A 23206-nucleotide genomic window follows, 5' to 3' on the forward strand; every position below is an offset into this window, starting at 1 on the left:
ACTAACCATGATGGTTATGCATGCCTCCATGGATGGAGGCAGCAATGGTTCTGAAGACCTGTTGCCAGAAACCACAGGAGGATAGAGTGCTCTTGTGCTCGGAAATATTGCTTGCCTGTTTCTCACAGGCATCTGGTTGGTCACTGTGAGTACAGGATGCTGCACTAGTCTGATCCAGCAGGTCTCTTCCGAAGTTCTTATGCATGCCAGGGGCCCCCTGACCTCCACTCCTGACCTCACGCTGAATGGGAAGGTCTAAAGGGAACATCTAAGTGCATTTGGCTAAAAGCATAGAAAAGCCTTCTTGCAGTCAAGGGAGCCTGAAAGCATAGAGGTCCCAGTCATGGGGATGTTTTTAAGCACATTGAGTTGAATTTTGCTAGAAGCCCCCCTTCAGACCTCAATCAATGGGGTTGGTGTAGAAAAGCTCAGGGACACAGGGGAGAATGGCTAGCGTATGCCACAATGGCCCACTCCCTGACCCTCGCCTGCTCCTTTTCAACAGCCCAAAGAAGGCTAGATTCTCACAAATAGGCCTTCCAAGCTGCCAGAGCCTCGTTACTATTGTTTTTTACATTTTGCACCTTTTATAGGAATTATAAAAGAATTGCAGCATTGTCAAAATGTCTCAGAAGACATGGAGATAAGCTTGTCTTCTGCTGCTCTGGAGCGCAGGACCTAAACCACAAACAAGAAAGGAGATTTTGACAAAACATTAGGAAGAACTTCCTTATGGGAAGAGCTGTTCAACCTCCTTCATTGGGTTTTTTTTTAAAAAAAGAGGTTAGATGACCACCAGTCGGGACCACAATGTTGCTGTGACTCCTGCATTGCAAGGGGTTGGACTAGATGCCTCTTGGGGTCATTCTGACTATGATTCTTTTCTTCTCCCCTTTCCCTAGAAAAATAAGGCTGCTTTCTCCAAATATTCACCACAATTTTTAATATTTAGGTTTGTTTTTGTTGTTGCAGTTCCTGTTTCACACAAACACAAAATGCTTTGAGGAGGACACTACCCCTGGGGTATTGTGAGGGGGGACAGCAGACTTGCGGCAGCACTATATATATATATATATATATATATATATATATATATATATATATATATATATATATAAATATACAGGAAGCTATGCCACTGTGGATGGTGGCCTACCACCTACACAAAACTGTGGGAGAATTTCTCTTCTTCCTGGATAAATTTGGTGAAACGGGTTCACCAATTTCTCTAGCTATGAATAAGTGCTTCCTCTAAACCGGGGTAGTCAACTTGGTCCCTTCCAGATGTCTGGGACTACAACTCCCATCAGCACCAGCCAGCATGACCAATGAGAGTTGTTATCTGCAGCATGTGGAGGATACTACCCCTGCTCCATGCAACTCACAATGATATAAGCTTCTGTCAACCACAATATTAACAGACAAAGCTAAAAGCGCCTCTATGAAAACTCCAGCGAAGAGCCATTGATCGTTATCCTTTGACTAATTATCTATTAATGATACCACAGTCCCTTTCATGGTTTCAGGTTAGTTGCCAAGGCAACGCTTTCAAGAGTCATGGAAGCTCACAGATTGTTGCATCACAGTTCACGAGCCGCTGTTTCACCTTTGTCGTGGCTCAGCCAATGGCTTTAGGCTGGCAAGATGGGCAGTAGGCAACTGATTCAGATCTTTTCTGGCTACCTTGACCCTGGCTGGTGCCTTTGCTTCTACTAAATCAGAAGCACAGGTGAAAGAAACTGGAAGCCACCGAGGAGTATGGATTGGCTCGAAAACAAAAGGGCAAAGTCCCTGCGGGTCTCCAATGAGAGAGAGGCATTTCAGGTATGGAGTAGGGAAACTATCTGCATGTGTAACAGGGGATGGGGGAACCCCTGCTTTTACCTGAGCTGTTTAGATAGCTCAGATCTAAGGTCCTGCAAGCAACCAGGTCTAGGAGAAAGCCCACAGCACAGTGGTGCAATAGATTACAAGCAGAAGGTTCCAGGTTCAATCCCCAGCATCTCCAGTTGGGGCTGGGAGAGACCCAACTGTTTAAATCCCCACAGAGCTGCTACCAGGCAGAGCAGACAAGACTGAGCTAAATAGCTCAATGGTCTTACACAGTGCAAGGGGGCTTCCTGTGTTCACACATGTTCCTATCTCCCCAACTCTTCAGCTGAAGAAGATTCGGCGGTCTCTTGACTCCATGAAGACGATTAATGATAACCTGCTGAAGCAAGAGGAGAGGAAGGTGAAAAAGTGGCTGAAGAAGCAAGCACAGATCTCGCCCTCTTCTTCAACCTATAAAACATTATACTACAAGGTAACGAAGAAGTTTGGAAGGGCGGGATGTCAATATAGAAATGTTGCTCATCTAGCTGTCTATATACACACACAGCACAAATAGTGGAATTGTAGAACTGGAAGGGACCTGAAGGGTCATCTAGTCCAACCCCCTGCAATGCAGAAACCACAGACTCATAAGAAAGAGGGTTGTTTTGTTTTTAGCTACAAAATGTTGCACGTCTCTGCTTGGCTCCATTCTTGGTTCTGTAGGACATACCTACATATGGCTGAATCTCTTGGCTGCAGCTTCTCATTCATTCATGTTAGGTTTAGGTGTCCACATTTCCACATTAGTTTGTTATTTTTGTTAATTTGTTTTAAATCGCTATGAAAATTAATAATAATAATAATAATTTACTTATTTATACCTCACACCCATCAGCTGTGTTTCCCCGGCCACTCTTGGCGGATCCCAGCAGAATATTAAAAACACAATAAAACATGAAACATTAAAAACTTCCCTAAACAGGGCTGCCTTCAGATGTCTTCTAAAAGTCAGATAGTTCTTTATTTCCTTGACATCTGATGGGAGGGCGTTCCACAGGGTGGGCGCCACTACCAAGAAGGCCCTCTGCCTGATTCCCTGTAACCTCATTTCTCACAGTGAGGGAACCGCCAGAAGGTGCTGGACCTCAGTGTCCGGGCAGAATGATGGGAGTGGAAATGCTCCTTCAGGTATACTGGGTCAAAGCCATCTAGGGCTTTAAAGGTCAGCACCAACACTTTGAATTATGCTCAGAAACGTAGCTTGAATGCGGATTTCTCCTAATACACAAAATTGTATGTGCAATTTTGCCTTATATAATGCATTTTTGCATACGATCTTCACTAATGTGTGCATTTTTTTCGGACATTTTATCCTAGTGCAAATGCATTTTTCTACACATTGCATGGCTGGGGGGGGGGGTACATTGCAAGAATTCAGAGAAGTGCCAATTTCAAAAGATAGCTGTGTTTTGGTTCGCATACTGTTTCCAAAATTGCAAATTAGGTAGGTTCACTTTTAAATGCCAGCAGATGCCTAGTCACACCCAAACTCAACATGATCACTAGCACCAAACTCCTCCTAATACTAAACACAGGGAGGGGTGTTCCTACAGCTTTGTTGTCCCAATGGCCTCACCTGTGGATGAAAAGGAGGAGCCTTTGTATATTGGGGGGAGCAGAATTTGAAGTTATTCAAAAGTCCATGACTTCTTAAATCACAGCCCTAATGAGAGAATCCCTCCCCACAATATGCTGTATTCATCAGTACTGCACCTGCTTATTACAATCTCAGGATATCCTGTTAACTGCTACGATTCCAAACAGGAAGTCAGAAAAACCACAGATTGGTGAGAGAGAGGCAAAGAACAGTATATGCCCAGATAGCCCTGACTTGAAATTTGCATTGAATTTCAAAACCCCATTTTGACCTCCCTTCCTCCTTTTCTGTGATTACTTATGTTTGTAATACATTTGCTGCATCTCCGAGCGGAACCCAATTATTATTTATCCAATGTAATAGAAATTAATTTTATATCACTGCACGTCTTTACATTAATCCTGCGAATGAAGTAGCAACATTGTCCAGTGACATTTATTGTTGTGTCACACCACGCCCACTGGTGCGAATGAAATTTAGCATGACACATTGGCATATAAGTCAACAAGCCACAGTTCCATTAAATAACAGGTCCTGCCATGTGAAAGGAACACTAGTATATAGCACAGAAGCACTAGCATTATAATCAGGAAAACTAATGCAATTTCCCCCACATTTGAATGCAACTTGACCAAAAGAAAGAGAAAGAACTAAGGTGGCAGTGCTAACCTGAGAACATGTCATGGTGCTGTGATGCCTGGCTGGAGATCTTAAATGGGGCAATGGATTTATAGCAGTGTGACTCTTATGCCCAGCTTGCATTTTTGTAAATACACTTGAATATTGCATTGTATTTCTCCCGTGATCTCTCCTGCGGAAGGAAACCAAACCTGACTCAGCCCTTTCCCCAGATCTTCTCCCCACTCAGTGAAGTGGGCTGCGTTTGTAACAATATACTCCCCTCACCCAACATAAACTGCACGAAAGCTGGATATAAAAGTTTGCAATCCCTCCCCAGGGGACCTGCAAACTTGAAAAATGAAGATGAAGAAGGGGCTCGTCTCGCTTTTCTCAAAGTCAAGAATCACCTTTTGCAGCCTTTGTTCAAAGGAGTGTTTGGACGTGGCATGTTGTTAACACACAGCAATTAAAATAATCCAACGCAGCTTCTTCCTTGAACGTGGTCCAAACATCCCTTGGAAAAATACTGTTGGGAAAGCACCAAAATTCCTGCCACCCTCTATATTTAAAACAGAGAAAGATTTCATCACTGCCCCTTAAGACCCTTTGATCATATTTTCCTTAAGTAGTTGATTAGCATCTCTTGGGAAACGTTTATCTGTTTTTGCCATCTGTCTCACACTTTCCCATGTGAACATTTTTTTTTAAGGGCGAAGGAAGCTCTTTTTAAAAAAGCAGCAACATGTTTACCCACCAGCTGCCGGTGAAAAGGGAAAGAGTGCCTGCCATTTGAAAAAGGGGTGGTGGTGGTTTCAAGTTCCTAAATGTGACTCTATTTTTAAAATGCACAATAATAACAAGGAACATACATCTGATAGACTTTGCAAGAACATCAGAAAGCGGCATCACTGGATCAGACCAAAGCAGTGGCCGGCCTTGTTGTTGTTTAGTCGTTTAGTCGTGTCCGACTCTTCGTGACCCCATGGACCATAGCACGCCAGGCACTCCTGTCTTGCACTGCCTCCCGCAGTTTGGTCAAACTCATGTTCGTAGCTTCGAGAACACTGTCCAACCATCTTGTCCTCTGTCGTCCCCTTCTCCTTGTGCCCTCCATCTTTCCCAACATCAGGGTCTTTTCCAAGGATTCTTCTCTTCTCATGAGGTGGCCAAAGTATTGGAGCCTCAGCTTCACGATCTGTCCTTCCAGGGAGCACTCAGGGCTGATTTCCTTAAGAATGGATAGGTTTGATCTTCTTGCAGTCCATGGGACTCTCAAGAGTCTCCTCCAGCACCTAGGCCGGCCTAGGACTCTCAAATTTCAGTGGTGCCCAGGGCAGCGCCAAAATTCAGTGCCCCCCCTACCTCTCACTCTCCATTCTAAATAATACTTGTGGCATCCCCAAGGCTCTGCACCCAGTGCAGCTGCACCGGTCATGCTCCCATAAATCCGCCTTTGACCAAAAGCCCCATTGTCACCAAACATTTAAAGCATGTAGCAGAAGGTAAGGCTAGATGTAAGGCTACCATGGTAGAAACTGCACCCCCACAGCAAGGAGCCAATGGTAATGAGAAGTGTGTGAGGGTATGTGTGTGTGTGTGTAAAAAGAAGTTGAGATTTTTAAAATGCCAGGGGACACTTAGGAGGTCTAATGTTTGCAAGGCGTGATCCACAAATAAATTAGAAAATGTGCTCCTTTTCCTCACCGAAGCCACTCAGCCACCCTGCATCCAGCCAAGAACAATTCACAGACACTCGCACAGTCTCTCGGAAAGATTCCTTCGATAGCCCGTGGACCCAGTCTGGTGACCATCTTTCCAACTTCGTGAGCTTCCTGAGACTCCCAACCAAAAGGTCAAGCAATGGTAGGAATTATTGTGGGAATGTTCAGGGATGCAGGATGCCACGGTCCGGTCGGCGGGCGGTTGAAGCCCTGGCTGAGGACGTCAGGACCAGAGGCAAGATGGTGATGTAGAAGCAGGAACAGGTGCAGGGCTGAGGGTCCAGCAGCAGGCAGTCGCAGGGTCAAGGAGCAAGGCAGAGGCGAAGGTCTGGGAGTCAAGGAGCAAGGCGTCGGCAAGGCAAAGGTCCAAGGGTCGAGGATCAAGGCGTCGGCAAGGCAAGGGTCCAAGGGTTGAGGATCAAGGCGTCGGCAAGGCAAGGGTCCAAGGAGTGAGAGGCCAGAGGCAACCAGGCAAGGATAGCGTTGCTGTGGCAAAGAGCTGAAGGGAAATGCTGAGCTTTTATCCCTCCCAGCTCCTGCCACCAGGTGCAGTGAGGTATCAAGTGGCCTCACCTGAGTGACCACTCCTTGCCTCTCCAGCACAAGCTGAGGCAGGCCCCAGTCCTGCAAAGCACTATAGGCCCCAGAGCCTGACTCCTGCCCATACTCCTGACACAGGAGAGGGTATATTGTTTAATGATATCGTTCCTAACTTGCGTTAGCAAGTTCTATATCTTAGCAGAGTAATATTCCCCTTTAAACACACAGCGGTTTACTTGTTGCAGGCTCATCTGAGCCTCGATTCCTGGTAAGATCCCTTCTTATCCCTCTTAAAAAGAATAGATACGGCAGTCTTGTTAAAGTCAATATAAAAGTAGTTTACTCACAATCATTCAGTTCACGGTTGGATCCCTGAAGGCAGACTTAGGTTACAAAACTATATACACATGTGGAACTATCCCATAAGGAAGTTAGTTCCTAAGTGACGTTGAATAGGCAGTCACCTCTGCTCACACATAGAACAGCAAAATGGAGAAGAGCAAAAGGAAGAGAATGTGTGCTTCCTGCCTTGCTCTTGTAACCCAGGCCAACTAGTCCAGATTAGGCCACACCCACCTCTAGTCACATGCAGAGGAAGTTTGTCACAGCTCAGGAGGAAACAGGAAGTTTTCTCCTGACTGCATGCAAAACATCCCCTAGCATGTTCATTCTAGGAATGTTGTACAGTGGTACCTCAGGTTAAGTACTTAATTGGTTCTGGAAGTCCATTCTTAACCTGAAGCGTACTTAACCTGAAGCGAACTTTCCCACTGAAAGTAATGGAAAGTGGATTAATCCGTTCCAGGCGGGTCTGCGGAGTAATTAATTTGAAAGTACTCAACCTGAAGCGTACTCAACCCGAGGCATGACTGTACTTGACTGCTATGTGTTTCACATCCCACAGTTATTGCATTCACAAGACCCAGTCTGGGGTTCCCCCACTCCACCCTGCCAGGTTCGGTTAGGTTTAGAGCAGGGGGGAGGGACCTGTGGCCTTCCAGAAGCTGTTGACCCTGAACCTGCAAGATCACCTTATCCCATCCATGCCCTCTTGACCTCTTTGATCTGCAGAATTGGCACTCTTAGAGATGCTGCATAATACCTGTTCCTCAAAGCAGCTTACAAAAATAATAAAGCAATAAACCTATTAGTAAAAACAATTGTTAGCAGGGAATTTATAGATGAATGTAAGGTAGCCTTCCTAACCCAGGATGGGAATAAGATGGAGATAGTTGTCAGGCTTCTGCAACGCACAATGAAGATTTGTGACTGTCATACAACAGTGTTTTAATTGTGGGGTGCAGATTTTTCTGAGTTATTTTATGACTTTCAGAATTCTGTCTATGTGCCAATAAAAGTTTTGAGATGGAGATGGGTAGTAAAAACAATTAAAGCAATGAGAAAATCAAAACCAGCAAACAGAAGCTGCTTTTCTGAGCAAAGTGCTTGATCTTTTTCAGACCGGAAGAATTCCAAGGATTTCACACCTTTCAGTGGAATGGATTTGCCCATGCAGACCATCTCTGGCAGAAATGTAACTGCACCCAGAAACAGTGTTTACCACGGCCTCCCACCTTACAGAGACACCAGGAAGGGAAGCAACACCGGGGCGGCTAGCCAGGACAACAGCATATCACTCCAAGAAGCCATGGCATTCTTCCCTTCCTTGCAAAGGTTGTCAGCGAGGGGAGACCGGATCTCAATATCAACACTGCTTCTCCATAAGCCACTCTCTGCATTCCCAGCATTGCAGAAGAAGCTCAAAAGCTTGCTGGAGAAAGAATGGGAGGAAGAGAACTCAAAGCCTCTCAAGCTGCTGCCTGAGTTTAAGCCTGAAGAATTTTTGAGCTGCAGGTTAGCAAAAAACTTTAAAAGGCAACTCTCAAGTAGAACCTGCACTCTGTGATGTCTATATCACTTTAGCCCTATCCAGGTGTTCACAAGTAAGGGCAGCATGATAGTGGGGAACAGGCTGTCCCTGGTGCCCACCTCATGTTGGAGAACAGTGCAAAGTCTGCAGTGCAAAGTCTCCCTGTGTGGTGACAGAACTCTGATTTTAAAGGGTTATCCATTGCACCCTCATGCAGTGTTTTTTTTCTTTAAAAAATGTTTAGGGGTACTCTCATTTTCCTACTCATATTGAAATACTGCCCCACAATGAGGCCAAACTTAGATTCACAAAATGTTTAGGGGTATGCGTACCCCCAGGAAAAAAAGCACTGCCCTCATAAATCAGCATTATTTGACCTCGGGTCCCCAGATGTTGTTGAACTACAACTCCCATCCTGTGGGTGGGGCCACAGCTGGTGCACTCACCCCCCTTTCCCCTGCTCACATGTTTTATATATTCATGAGCATAATAGCAGAACAGCGCTTTTCTTTTTACTTAATCCGCTTCTTGACAAGCATGGGGAAACAAGCAAAAGGGTAAACTGATTACTGTTTTGTTGTTGTGAATCGCTCCTTGACTACCAACCTTGCCTTGCAAGCTCACCAATCTAGGCTGCTCTATGGTGCCAACTCTCAGTAGACCCTGTAAAAATGGCATGAAGGGGATAGCTGGCTGGCCAACAGCTCCAGTTTTGACTCCCCGGCTGTGTGTCTAGTCCGGCCCTCCCCAACCTGATGCCCTGCAGATGTTGCTGGACCATCATTCCTGAACATGGGCCATGTTGGCTTGGGCCAATGGCAGTTCTGGAGAATGGCAGGTTGGAGAAGGCTGCTCAAGTCTCTCCTGTTTTCTGCATCTCTTTGGCTCATTCTGCTGCCAAGGTCCTCAAACCAGTTCATCTTCTGCATCTCACCCAGTCTGTTTGCCTACTTCCTGTTGTGCTTAGTCTGCTCATCCAGTTACACCACCTGCCCCCCAGCTTATCAAGAGGAGGATTGGAGCAAGGTGGGAGGCCCCCTTAGCTATCCCAGGACCCTGCATATTGCCCCTGTTTTGTCAAATGCTGTGGCCAGCCACATCTCTTAGAACAGGTGTGGGGAACCTTCATCCCTCCAGATGCTAACGAACTATAAATCCCACCATCCCTGGCCTTTGGGAGAGCTGTAGTTCAGCAACATCTGGAGGACCAAATGTTTCTCCAGCCCTGACTTAGAATTAACAGTGATCTAGAGAATCCAGGGCAGTAGATTTTTCCTCTTAACAAATGTGACTTATAAGCGTCCTTCCCTCTTATTTTCTTTGCACAGGTACCTCCGTTTGTCCCAGAGCAATATTGATACCTTGCTGAAGCTGTGCAAGGAAGCTGGGATTTATATTGACTTGCATCCTCATATGAAAGCATCAGACATTGACGTTAGTAAGGTGCTCTCATTCAGTCCTAGCAAGGTATTGTAGATTGGGCCTGTTGCCCAAATTCAGTTGCACTGGTTAGAAGATGGCCTCTTAGGGAAACATTTCCACCACCATCTATACTTGGAAGAGCCGGTTGCTTTTTGGAGTCAAAACAGTGTGTGAGGCGTGTGTTCTTGTGATGTAATGATAAAATGGTTCCTGCACTCACTATTAGTAAAACTGAAAAGAAACATGCTCCACAAATTTGGGCTAGGTATCTGAAATCTGTTGGCAAAGCATCACAACCACATTCCCCACTCTATTACACTTGGACAATCCATGTATATAAAACACTTCGAAAATGAAAGATTCCATGAAACTACAGCATACGGTAACTATTGTACAGGGAAGTCCACATTGGCGTAAATATCCGGTGTTCTTGCATATCACCACCAGATGGGGCTCAATAATAGCCGAAATGGTCTATTACCTGCACATACATGCATATCTATACCTCTCACTCAAAAATCTATTATATACACCATTTTCTAATATACTATATTAGCATTCCTCAAAAAGAGGGGGAAAAAGAAATCCCACTTGTCTCCTCTCAAGGTTCACATTTTTTAAACCACTAATGTGACAACTTAAGGACTTTTGGAAATCTTAATGACTTCAAAAAAAATGTATATTTAAATCTGCTGTAGAGTACTGGGAGACTTAAGAATAATGTTCAGGAATGACTGTATCAGTTTTACAGTATTGCAGTTATCAATAGAGTGAACAGTTTTGTAAAATCCATTTGTATGTTTCTGTGCCGGTTATTTTATCAAATATGAAAAGGCAAAAAGCTGCCTGGCACCACATTCAAGCCACACATTTAAAGCACTATGACACCACTTTAAGCAGGCATGGGTCCCCACAAAGAATTTTGGAAGCTGTTATTTGTTAAGGGTGCTGAGAGTTGTTAGGCGAACCCTTATTTCCCTCCACAGAGCTACAATTCCCTGCATGATTTAACACACACACACACTCTCTCTCTTCCCAGGGAATTATAGCTCTGTGAGCCCCAGTCCTCAACTTCAAATTCTGTGTGCAGGGTGGCAAAAGTTGGAGGACACATTTTGGCTCCATTCTGCCTCATAGGAAGAACGCTGTGGCAAGAATATTCTGGCTCCATCCATCAGCTAGAGCCGGGGTCAGCAAACTTTTTCAGCTGTGGGCCGGTCCACTGTCCCTCAGACCATGTGGTGGGTTGGACTATATATATTTGGGGGGGGGGGGAATGAACGAATTCCTATGCCCCCCAAATAACCCAGAGATGCATTTTAAATAAAAAGCAGCTATTCTACTCACATAAGAACACCAGGCAGGCCCCACAAATAACCCAGAGATGCATTTTAAATAAAAGGACACATTCTACTCATGTAAAAACACGCTGATTCCTGGACCGTCCACGGGCCGGATTTAGAAGGCGATTGGGTCAGATCCGGCCCCCGGGCCTTAGTTTGCCTACTCTAGTTTGAGCTAGAGAGTATGATCCCCTACTTCCTGCTAATAAGAACACTTATAAGAAATTTGTCTCTAAGATCTAGTGCCTGACTTTGCTTTTCCCCCCTCCTCCTTCCAAATACCTTTTCCTTTTGTGCTATGTCTTTTTTCTTTATGATTATAAACCTGAGGGCAGGGACCCCCTTATTACTGATCGTTTGTGAGCCACCGTGAGAGCCCTTTTCTGCTAAAGACTGGGGATTACATATTTTTAAATAAATAAAGTATGCAATTTCTGCTGACAGGTAGCTAACAGTGGCATGAAACTTCTCCATAATGCCAGGTATTAAACTGACACAATGCCCATACTGCTGCCCTGCAGCAAGAGCAAGTTTTCGTGGAGGTTATAAGATGCTCTGATTCCAGACCAGCTTGAGGCACATGGTCCTTGCCTCCATGGGCATACCCAGTGAGGGGCAGGAGGGGCAGCTGCCCCCCCCAAGCAAAAATAATTAAATGGTTATAAAGTGATGAAACGAAACAAAATTAGGTAGGGCGATGGTGAATAATCAGTTGTTCACCACACTGAAATGGTGTTAAAAACCGAGGAGTATCTAGAGCCACTTAGCGACTGGTAGAGGAATTATGTCAGCCAGCCATTGGGATTCAAGGGAGGGAGAGGTCTCTAGCGGGCTCTAGCAGAGAGAAGAGGGAATCTTCTAGAGGGGTCTAGTGAGTTCCACGTCACTAACCTGAGCCGCCCGCCGCTAAACTGAGCCGCCCGCTATTAGTTTACCTTCTTATTTACATTTAGAAGACATCGAGGCTGCCTAAATGGATATAAGAAACTGGTTCCAAAAAGGTAAGTTAAGTAATTTCTGTAGAAAATTAAATTTTAAAGAGTCAAGACCTGGCTCAGAAGTACAATGGGAGAGGACAGACTGACTGGGTTGTGTTTGATGAGCGCCCATCGGAAATTCTTCAAGGAAAATCAGGACTGGATTGAAACGAAAGTTTTGAACAAGTTTTCTTCAAACCCCAGAAAAATGATATTAGTATAAGACATGTAACTAGAGAAAAAAATTCCAAGCAAATAATTGTAATAACTACTGTAATAAAGCACTGCTATAATTATATATAATTTTCTTAAAATTTTGGTTTCATTTGCCTTTTCCGTGCTGAAATGTCACAACCTGAACGATCATGGCTTGCCCCCCCCCCAAGTTTTGATCCTGGGTATGCCCCTGCTTGCCTCTCTTCCTCCCCATCAATATCTTTCCTACAAATTCCTTGCCTCTCTTCCTCCCCATCAATATCTTTCCTACAAACGTGGTGATTCAAAGGGCATCCTCTCATATGGTGATTGACCTGTCAATTGATTAGATCTTGAGATAGATGCCAACTTCTTAATAGAATCTGAAGGCTCTGTGAGGATTACCTTTATATTGTAAAAGCCATTAAACATAGCCATCATTATCCACTGGAACAGACATAGGGGATGGTTTTGCTGATGCCACTGCTTGGAGAAAATGAAGTACTGGGCCTAAGGCTTGCCTCCAAACCAATTTTTTGGAATTGCAAGCCTTGTAATATGAGATATGTGGAGGCATTTTAATAATTTCAGCGAATACTTCAGGTTATTATTATTATTTCCATTCTGAAAGGGGTTAGAAAAACATTTCCCCTGTTTATTCTCACCAAGCCACTCAAGAGTTTTGTAGTCAACTTATTTTTTTTCTTACCTAAAAAGAATATCAACTCTTTCAGCCCCTGTCCATGAACAGCCCCTGTCTGTACTTACTTGAACCAACTAGAATTTCCAAAGGAGGATGCAATCTTTCAGGTTGCTCAGAAACACACACACACACACACACACACACACACACACACACACACACAATATCTTGGTGCAAGGCCCCACTTTTATGTACTAATAATGATCTCAGTTTTCCTGATCTTTGCTTAGTCAAAGGAGCAGCATCCATGTACATGGGAGGAAAATATTAGCAGGCTGGGAGCAGTGGGCAGAGGAGGGAACGAACCTCAAGGGCTGAAGAAGTACAAAACAATCTTTGAAGAAGTACAAAACAATCTTTAAAAACCCGAAATATATCTTTTAGAACGCGTTTAAAGGCAACGCTCAGCACACACTCTGAGGCATAGTGGCTCTGTGGGCTCCCCAGCAGCAGCCGCCTTGATTCTTCCAGTCAAGCTGGAGATGGCGTCTAATCAGAAAGGCTGCCACTGAGGGCCAGGGAGAGTGGTTGCCGTTTATTTTGCTCTTTTATATCCCAGCAAAGTGCAGGAAATGTAAGCCAATAGTCTGTTATGCAGGACAAATATTGAGTGGTCCTAATTCACATAAAATCCTCGCTCTCTCTCGCTCTCCCCACCCCCATTGCTCTTTTTTTAAAGCAAGAGCGCATTGTTTCTATAGTCTGACTCTTTGAATATTCCATTTTTCTGTATTTCATTTGGTTCCCTAGGCTTCCGTCGATGGGGAATTGTTTGTGCTAAAAGAGAGCTGCAATTTGGTACATTTAGGGTTCAAGGAGGGAACGTTTCCCTTCACCCCGGGAAGAAGCGGGGGGGGGGGGATTTGAAGAAGATGCATTTATTGAGACATGAGAAAAGGGCAGTTTAATCAAGACAACCTCTGCTAGAAAGGTGAGTCTCTGAGGAACAAAAAGATGAAGGTGTATGAAAATTGGGACATCACAAATGGGGGGGGGGTTCATTTTCTTCTCTGAACGACAGTGAAGCTGTTTTCTTCTAAGTAGAAAAAAAGAAAAACTTCTCTAGCAAACATAATTGCAAACAGCTCAGAAAGACAGGAAGTGGAAGAAGGAAAAGTCCCATTCGGTTGCATCTTCATCAGGTTATGGCCTCATCCACATTACATATTTAAAGCACTGTCATACCACTTTTAAAAACCATGTCTTCCCCCAAAGAATTCTGGGAATTATTGTTTGTTGAGCGTGCTGAGAGCTGTTAGGAGGCCACTATTATTCCCTGCACAGAGCTACAAATCCCAGGGCAATTTAACAACCAATCTCTCTTCCCAGAGAATTCGGATGTGTACAACACAACAGCTACAGTGATGTGTGTCACGTGAGGAAACACCATACCTTCCAACATTTATCCAATGAAAACAGGGACGTCCCATTCCATAATGATAATTTTACTATTTATATCCCTCACATCTTACTGGGTTGCCCCCCAGCCACTCTGGGCAGCTTCCAACATATATAAAAACATTTTAATATTTTATTTTTATTTTTATTTTTTAAAAAAACTTTCCCATACATGATTGCCTTCAGACAGCTCAGTGGGTCAGATAACTCCATACTCTCCAACATTTCACCAATGAAAATAGGGACATCCAAAGGAAAAGTGGGGCATGTCAGGATCAAATCAGAAACTGGGACAGCTTCTCTAAATCAGGGACATCCCTGGAAATTAGGGACACTTAGAGGGTCTGCAACACTTGTGTATGTGTGACACCTGCTGGAACATGAGACCCAGGCTGTCTGTCTCTCTGGACACTCAGCCAGTCAGCAACCATTCTTAATGCTGCACAGAGAAGGCCAGTCAGACTGGAAGACAGTCCAGAACAAGCATGCCTAATGGGAGGGCCGGCCCAGGTCAACGAAATGGAAATTTGGGGGGAAATGCAAACTTGGGGAATTGTAGCTCTGCGAGAAGGTGGGAATTCAAGAACTTTCTCCCTCATGTGTACCCATGTCAGAGAAAATGAGTACTTTTTATACAGTTTCTTACAATTTTGTTCCACAAAAAGAAAAAGGAAAAACATCAGCAACAACACGAAAATAGTGATGGTGTACATATTTTGCTTATGTTGTAAATTAGTTGAAATGTACCTGTGATTATAATAAAAAAAATTATGACATTCCAAATATTTTCATTGAGTGTAGCATTTTATCCTTATCCCAACAAGTCTCTCCAGAGAGTTTTGTAGGTGGCAAGAGCTTAGGGTTTATTGAAGGATGGCAAAGCACCATCCCAGGAGAATCCCAACAAGATCTCACCTATCACATCAAATTTCAGGATGAGGGCAGAAATTTTATTCAGTTAACGTTTAAAGGAGAATTGACCCCAGTTCCCACTGCCTGAAATTATACAAGAACCAAAACAGAGCCAGCTCTCAAAATTTGCAACTCTCTTATATCCATCCTTTAAAATGTTTTTGTTACATTTGAGAACTCACTGCTCTTCCAAGGAGCTCAGTCAGGGCGGCACATGGCATTTGCTCTGCCTTCACAACAACCCTGTGAGGAAGGTTAGGCTGAGAATTAATGACTGGTCAAAGGCTTCCTGTTGTTGTTGTTGTTGTTGTTGTTGTCGTCGTCATCGCCGTCACTTCCTGAACCAATGTGTAAACCAAAGTGCCTCTCTCCTTTGAAATTTGTTCTTCTCCAAACTTTGTGATGCAATTCTTCCACCAAAGTGCTTCTACTATGTAAAATTACGTACCAAAATCCATACATTGGCAAAACTGTGCCTGGAAAAAAATTGCAAACTAACTTTTTTAAAAAAAGGATTAAAAAAAACAACAACCACAGCTGGGTTTTTTAAATCACAAAAGAAGAGGAGGAGGAGGAGGAGGAGGAGGAGGAGAACAGCTACATTTAGAAAGCACCAATGCTCACTTGCATGATAATTTCTGCATTTTATGTGTTCTTTCACACAATGCAAAAAAATCATTTCTGGAAATCCAGCAGAAATTTAAGACTTATTTCTCTGTAAATTGCATCAGGGGGTGGGGGGGTGGGGACACACTCCATTTACAATCCTGTTAACCCAGAAAGTTGTGAGAGCTTTGCACCATCACTGCGTCACGTCCTCTCTCCTCCATCCCCTGACATTTTCATGGGGGAATCATGGGGAAACAAAACCAGGCATGCACATATGGGGGAGGGGAGGTTGGCATGCCCAAGGACACCTGCTGTTGAATCACACTGTGCCCACAGGCATGAATGAAATACAGTGCAATGTGGTCAAAAAGCAATTGTTCCATAACACAGCAGGTAATGTAGGGCAGAAGCTCTAGCATTGCAACCAGGAAGGTCAATGTGGTGTAGTGGTTAAGAGTATAGGACTTGGACCTGGGAGACCAGGGTTCAAATCCCCACTCGGCCATGAAGCTTACTGGACACCCTTGGAGGCCAGACATTGCCTCTCAATCTAACCTACCTCACAGGGGTGTTGTGTAGGGTTGCCATATTCCAAGAAGTAAAAAATTCAGGACACAAAAGCTGCAGAGCTTCTTTGGGGGAAATTCCAAAAATCAGGAAATCCTCAATACTTCCATCGTGTCTGGGAAAATCCAGATGTATGGCAACCCTAAAATGAAGAGGAAGAGATGTGTGTACACCACCTTGAGCTCCTTGGAGAAAGGGGGTAAATATAAATGCAATAAAATAGGTAAGTAAGTAAAACTAACACAGGGACCTCCATATATGAAAGCACCTAAGAAACATAAATTGATTGATTTATCCATTCCTAGCCACAGACATCCCCTCCTTGCTTTAACCTGGCCAGGGATTAAACCCAGGATTTTTTGCATGCAGATCATGTTATAGTAATGAAATATGGTCTCTTTCTCTCAGAACAATCCCTGCCCCATGCCTGAATAGTAACACACACACACACACACACACACACACACAACTCCCTAAAAGAAAAGGGAAAATTAAGAAGAAGGAAAAAAGACAGCATTCTTTACAATGTAACTACAAATTAGCAATTAAACCGAACTTTGAACAGGAAGGAAATCCTGCCTGCATTTAGCGTTTGACTCTCCATTTCTTTCTTAATCAGCAGCTAGGTCCGTTATCTCTTGGTTCAGTGCAAAACCTCCCAGGAGAAGCACCTTGATTCTTCAAATGTCCATAAGGCAATTATATATTTTTTCCTTTCCACATACTCAAAAGGTAGCGGGGATGGGGGGGGGAGCATTTTACACGAAGAGCCAATTTATACGTTTCCATAATAAGAAAAGACTCAGGGCTACCCAAGTACAGGTATCTATTACAAAATGGCTTAGGTGGCATATTACTGAATCGTACAAAACCCAGAGGCCCCCAACGTCCGGAGTCTTTAACTATCATTTTGCAAGAAACTACCTGGGCAGAATACAGAAAAGCTTCCCATTCTCACGGAGCTTTGTAGAACTCTCTGCTATTCGGAGTTCCGTGAGTGCGGACAGTACAAAGCCTTCTAAATCACAGGCTCGCCTTTTCATACTGGCTCCTCAGGAGAAGGGTGCTCCCATAGTTATGACGGGCAATTTCTTTCCACGTCCCTTGAGTCCCGATTCCTTCTCTCTCTATCCTGTCGACTCTGAAGCATTTAAAACTGCAAACTTTGGTCACAGTCCTCTGTGAGGTTGCCCGCACATTGGGGACCAGCAATTTAGTTGAATGTTGTGCACATGCAGGGGACTGTGGCATTGTTTGGAATCATAGCTGTTCAGATATACTGTAGGGTGATCTCAGTTCAATCCTATCAAGCAGGGATAGAAGGGTTCAGGTGATCCCTGTAGTTCCCTAGGCCTAAGCTGTCCAGGCTTTGCCCATTAATACAAGCGCCTTGATCCTGGCTTAGTAGTAGATGGGAAGCCAGGGCAGATGTGCCACATGTTGACAGCCAGGTTCCCCCTTTCAGTAGCCTGGCAGCCATAGTCTGCATCAGCTGGAGCTTCCAATCGCAGATCCAACCAAGGGCAGGGCAAGATATAGCATATTCATACCTGACCATTGGTCATGCTGACTGATATGGATGGAGTTGGGGTCAACATATACCTCGAGCAAAACAGACTCCCCCAACTATTCAAGGAGGGGGAAAATCCTAAGGACATTTTCACTGCAAAGATAACACAGGTTTGGGTCCCCCCCCCCCCGTTTTGGTACCACATGTGATGCATTATTTGCACCCAGGCATTCCTCTGGCTCGTCATTATTTTTGAACGTTGTAACATTTCTAGAACTTTAGGGAGAAGATCTGTTTTTTTTTAAGAATTGCAGAGATCATCGCCATCCCTGTGTGGCTCTAGCCGTCAGCCAAGGCGGGCGACGTCTTTAGGACCTGAAAGACCTTGGCGCTTTGAGTTACCAATTAAAAGCGTTTGAGTGAACAAACTCGATGATTAACTGGATATGTAATTAAGCCTTTATTATTAGTCTAATTAGATGGTTAGGGGAATTATTAAGGCCGTTAATGTTCAACTGCAGTGCAAAATTCTTCATGTTACAAGTGGGACTGAGGAGCTTGGTGGGTGGGGTGAGGAAATGAGACTGAATAAATATTTGAGCCGCTTTTAGCAACTAGTCCGGGGCCTGTATTATTTATCAAGAAAAATGCTTCTTGGTTACCCTGAAACTGTGCGATCCTACACGAGCCTAACAAACATTTTATAGATCTCATTCAGCGGAGTGCTTCAGAGTGCCCCCACCTTCTGAAATAAGAGAATGGTGGTGAGGGACAGGGCCTGCCTAGTGATGGCACCTAGCCTCCAGAATATCCTTCCCCCTCAGGGGGGAGCACAGGGCCAGGGTGTTGTTCCCAAGGCCTCTCACCTCAGCCCACTGGTAGCTACATTTCCCTGCAGTTCCACAGACGCTGCAAATACTACTGCGTTCAGGAGCATCCATTGCTACCAGGAAGCAGAGCCAGCCCGGCATATTTTGCCTCTTGAAGCAAAACAGAAAATCTCACCTGTCTCTGCTGCCTCACAATAATACTAACAGCCAGAGGTGGAGCTAGTTGCTCCAACACCCGGAGCGGTGCACATGCTGTGCACCCAGGGGCGGGGCTAGCTGCCTGCGGGGTGGGGCAAGCGTCCCAGGGAGGTGAGCATCCCAGGGGGTGGGTCGGATATGTCACCTCCACTCAGGGATGACACCCAGGGCGAACCGCACCCACTGCACCCCTCTTCCTCCGCCAGTGCTAACAGCTGCTTTTTTTCTTATGTTAAAAGAGTTCGAAAGCACGTCAAAGTGCAAGTAGATAAATAGGTACCGCTCCAAGCAGGAAGGTAAACGGCGTTTCCGTGTGCTGCTCTGGTTCACCAGAAGCGGCTTTGTCATGCTGGCCACATGACCCGGAAGCTGTACGCCGGCTCCCTCGGCCAATAACGCGAGATGAGTGCCGCAACCCCAGAGTCGGTCACGACTGGACCTAATAGTCAGGGGTCCCTTTACAGTACTTTAAAAGATAATATAATCAGAGGAAGGGGAGGATATGGTTTTGGATTTTCTGGTAGTTATTATGGATCCCAAGTAGTGTTTCCCCCCAGTTTATGTTGATGTTTAAGAGGATAACTTAACAAATTGTTATGCATACTGCTTTAAAATGTGGAATATTTACCTTTTTGTATTTTATTTTTATTTGTGATATTTTTAGGATGCTGCAACATTTCTTTGAAATATGAAACTGCATATAAAAAGTGGTGGTGACAGTGATCAAACTAATTACCAATAATGAAGTTGTTTTAGTCTTTCAAAATCAGGGCCTGCACTGGGCTTTTTGTGTTCTGGTGCAGGGGTCAGCAAACCTTTTCAAAAGGGGGCCAGTCCACTGTCCCTCAGGCCTAGTGGGGGGCGGACTATATTTTGAAGGGGGGGGACGAGCGAATTCCTGTGCCCCACAAATAACCCAGAGATGCATTTTAAATAAAATGACACATTCTAGTCATGTAAAAACACGCTGATTCCCACGCTGGTCCGCGGGCCAGATTTAGAAGGCGATTAGGCCGGATCCGGTCCCCAGGCCTTAGTTTGCCTTAGGCAGCCCTGTTTAGGGAAGCTTTTAATGTTTGATGGATTTCTGTATTTTAATATATTGTTGGAAGCCACCCAGAGTGGCTGGGGGAACCCAGCCAGATGGGCGGGGTATAAATAATATATTATTATTATTATTATTATTATTATTATTATTATTATTACCCATGTGGATTGGCTACTCACCTATGTTCTGCTTACCTTCTGGTATAGGGAAGTATAGAAATAATATTTTGTGTGTGTGTGTGTGTGTGTGTGTGTGTGTGAATTTAATGGCAGAGACAATGTACTCAACAACTGGGAAGGTAAATATTCATACACTCCTACTTTGGAAAGGTGGAATACAATGCAAATGTTCTTCTGAGATGGTCCTGTCTGTCTGTGTCTGGTGTACATAAAGAGATCTTCCAAGGTCAAGCGGAAAGAAAAGGGCAAAGGCAGCCCCCTGCCCCGCTCATATGCAGAGGAATCCAGCTGCACTAGGAGGGTGTGTTTTGCATTCAGGGCTCCAAGGAAACAGAGAAAACAGCAGGTCAAAGGACGAAGGGCTAAGGGGCACTGCAGTGTCAGACAGGTCATGGTCTGAGTAGCTGAGCAGCCTCCGAGATATAAAGATTGCCACAAGTATGAGAGAAAATCAAGGGCTCTGCCCCAGCTTCTCAGACAGTCTCAAACCTGTTAGTGAGCATTTTTCCCCCTCTTTCCTTTTTTTCTTTCTTTTTTAAGGCAGCCACTTAGCAACCACCTACTCCAAAGCACAGCACCAAAAGGTCAAGAAACGCAGTATCAAAATAATCACATGAACATAAGGAGTGATGTCCCCCTGGCATTTCTGCTACTGGGTGGCTCCACCCCCGAGTCAAGACCAATGAAATGCAATGCCTCATCCATCCACCTTAATCCAACCTCCGAAGGCCTGAGGTTACTCAATGGCCTGAGGTTACTCAATGGCCTGAGGTTACTCAATGGCCAGAGGCCCATTGCTTGGTGGGCAATGCTAGGTGCTGTGCTTAGAATGAATGAACTAATTCGGATTAACTAATTCACAAATCTCTGAATTACTCCTGAAAAGAGTTACAGTAATCATTTCTGAGTGAAGAGGACGTGAATTAAGTTCTCTTTGTGGTGGAACTCTTGGCAACGTTTAATTCGATTCAAAGTCAATTAATTTTAATTTTGTCAATCATATACGCAGGGCTTGCATCACACCTAACTCTGGGGTTGATTGTGGCCATTGCATCTGCTGCTGTTTATTTTTTTTAAAAAAAATCACACCTGCTCATGAGAAATAAATAAAGCAATATTTATCGCTCCATTGCACTGTGTCTATGTGTGTCTGCAGCAGAAGGAAACCATGGTCAATAGTATTGAAAGTCACCGAGAGGTTGAGGAGAATTAATGATTGGAGGATGGATGGCGGCTAACAGATTGAGGTTGAATCCCAACAAGACAGAAGTATTGTTTCTGGGGGGCAGGTATGGGGGACTCCCTGGTTCTGAATGGGGGACCAGGTGCGCAGCCTGGGAGTCATTTTGGACTCCCAACAGGCCATGGAGGCACAGGTTAATTCTGTGTCCAGGGCAGCTGTCTAACAGTTCCATCTGGTATGCCAGCTGAGATCCTACCTGCCTGCACACTGTCTCGCCAGAGTGGTACATGCCCTGGCTATGTCCCTCTTGGACTACTGCCATGCACTCTACATGGGGCTACCTTTGAAGGTGACTCAGGAACTACAACTAATCCAGAATGCGGCAGCTGGACTAGTGAGTGGGAGCAGCCACTGGGACCATATAACACCAGTCCAGAAAGACCTATATGAGGGCTGGCCAACTCCCAAGAGACTGCGATCTACTTACAGAGTTAAAAACTGGCAGTGATCTACCCCCTATTTGGGGTTCAGGTCAAAGTTGTTGAGCTTTTCTTAGGGAGGAGCAAAGTGCCATTTTGATGGGCTGCAGGGCAAAAATGTTGAGCTTTTTTGAGGGGAGCCATAGTTGTTGAGCTTCTTTGGGGGGAGCCAGTGATTTACTACAGACGTCCTGTGATCTACCGGTAGATCACGATCTACCTGTTGGACATGCCTGACCTATATGATCCGAGCGCAATTCGAAGTCTTGGTGATTAAAGCTCTAAATGACCTCGGCCCTGTATACCTGAAAGACTCTCCACCCCCACCGTTCAGCCCGGACACTGAGATCCAGCACCAAAGGCCTTTGGGTAGTTCCCTCACTGTGAGAAGTGAAGCTACAGGGAACCAGGCAGGGCCTTCGATGCAGAGTTTCAAATCCAGCACTGGCTACGCAAAACACAAAGTCTCATTTTATGCCTGCATTCATCTCTCACCAGGTTGGGAACTGATACGAGCAAACTTGCAAATAAGAGACAAAAAGCTACTTGTGAACACACACACACACACACACAGAGGGGGGGGTTCCACCTGCCCACACATATGTAGATTTAAAACACACACAAAAACCTTTTAAAGTCCTTTAATCTCACATCCTTAAAAGCAATGATGTAAAAATAGCTGTTCTGGGGTGAATGTAGAAAAACACAGTAACTTTGGGTGTGTTGTGGGGAGGGGTGTTTTCCATCAAAGGTATATTTGCCATTAGCCCATCAAACTTGCTGGAGGGAGTTAGAGGTGCTGTTTGGAGGTGCCACGCTGATCCAAGTTCATTTAGCATATCCGGAGGGAGGGGGGGAAGCAGAAAGGGAACCAAGCGACGAAATTTATTGTGCACAAAGGCAGATATTCATTAATCTCTTTTCAAACTGCACGTTAAGGTTGTTTAAAGAACCGTGGCCCTCTTCCAGGAAGGTCTGTTGAATATGTGACAGAAAAGGGCGACTTGCATAAATGCAGTGGGAGTCTCAACGGGCTCTGACATTTCTTTGTCTCCTCAGGGAGGCCGGTGTTTTAGATTAGTTTTGTTAGCCCTGCAGTTGCTGCATGCTGATTTACTAAACTCTGATGCAAGTACAGTACACCCCCCCTTCCAAAATAATTAGCTTATCAAAGATCACTTTCTCCCATTGGCTTCTCTACCCACTTTTTAGTATTATTATTAACCGGCTACATATATGTAGCCATCTTAGAAGAGACAGTATCTTCATGCTTTCGCTTGTATGCAGAACTCTGCTGAATTAAGGGTTTTATTTTTGTGTGTGTGTGTGTGTGTTTGCATTTGTACGTAATCCCTTTTTTTAAAAAAGAAGAAGAAAACAAACCTACAAACAGACAAGATTTCTAAGTTATTCAGTTGCACCCGCTTTC

The 23206-nt window shown here is 44.6% G+C and overlaps 1 protein-coding gene across 1 annotated transcript; it reads left to right on the forward strand.

The window, feature by feature from the left end:
- The first annotated feature begins 1737 nt into the window (after positions 1 to 1737).
- Positions 1738 to 9700, forward strand: C6H16orf78 (chromosome 6 C16orf78 homolog). Its single transcript, XM_035118063.3, has 5 exons — positions 1738 to 1824; positions 2159 to 2305; positions 5803 to 5956; positions 7815 to 8208; positions 9553 to 9700. Exons 1-5 carry the CDS (start codon positions 1759 to 1761, stop codon positions 9698 to 9700), a joined length of 909 nt encoding a protein of 302 aa, XP_034973954.2. The 5' UTR covers positions 1738 to 1758.
- The last annotated feature ends 13506 nt before the right edge of the window (positions 9701 to 23206 follow it).

The sequence above is a fragment of the Zootoca vivipara genome, chromosome 6, assembly GCF_965207765.1.
Source record: "Zootoca vivipara chromosome 6, rZooViv2.hap1.1, whole genome shotgun sequence".
Taxonomy (NCBI): domain Eukaryota; kingdom Metazoa; phylum Chordata; class Lepidosauria; order Squamata; family Lacertidae; genus Zootoca; species Zootoca vivipara.

Coding starts and splice junctions, on each gene's coding strand:
- C6H16orf78 (XM_035118063.3), top strand. CDS start 1,759: ATGGATTGGCTCGAAAACAAAAGGGCAAAGTCCCTGCGGGTCTCCAAT. Junction 2,306..5,802: donor ATAAAACATTATACTACAAG/GTAACGAAGAAG, acceptor TCCTCACCGAAG/CCACTCAGCCACCCTGCATC. Junction 5,957..7,814: donor AACCAAAAGGTCAAGCAATG/GTAGGAATTATT, acceptor GATCTTTTTCAG/ACCGGAAGAATTCCAAGGAT.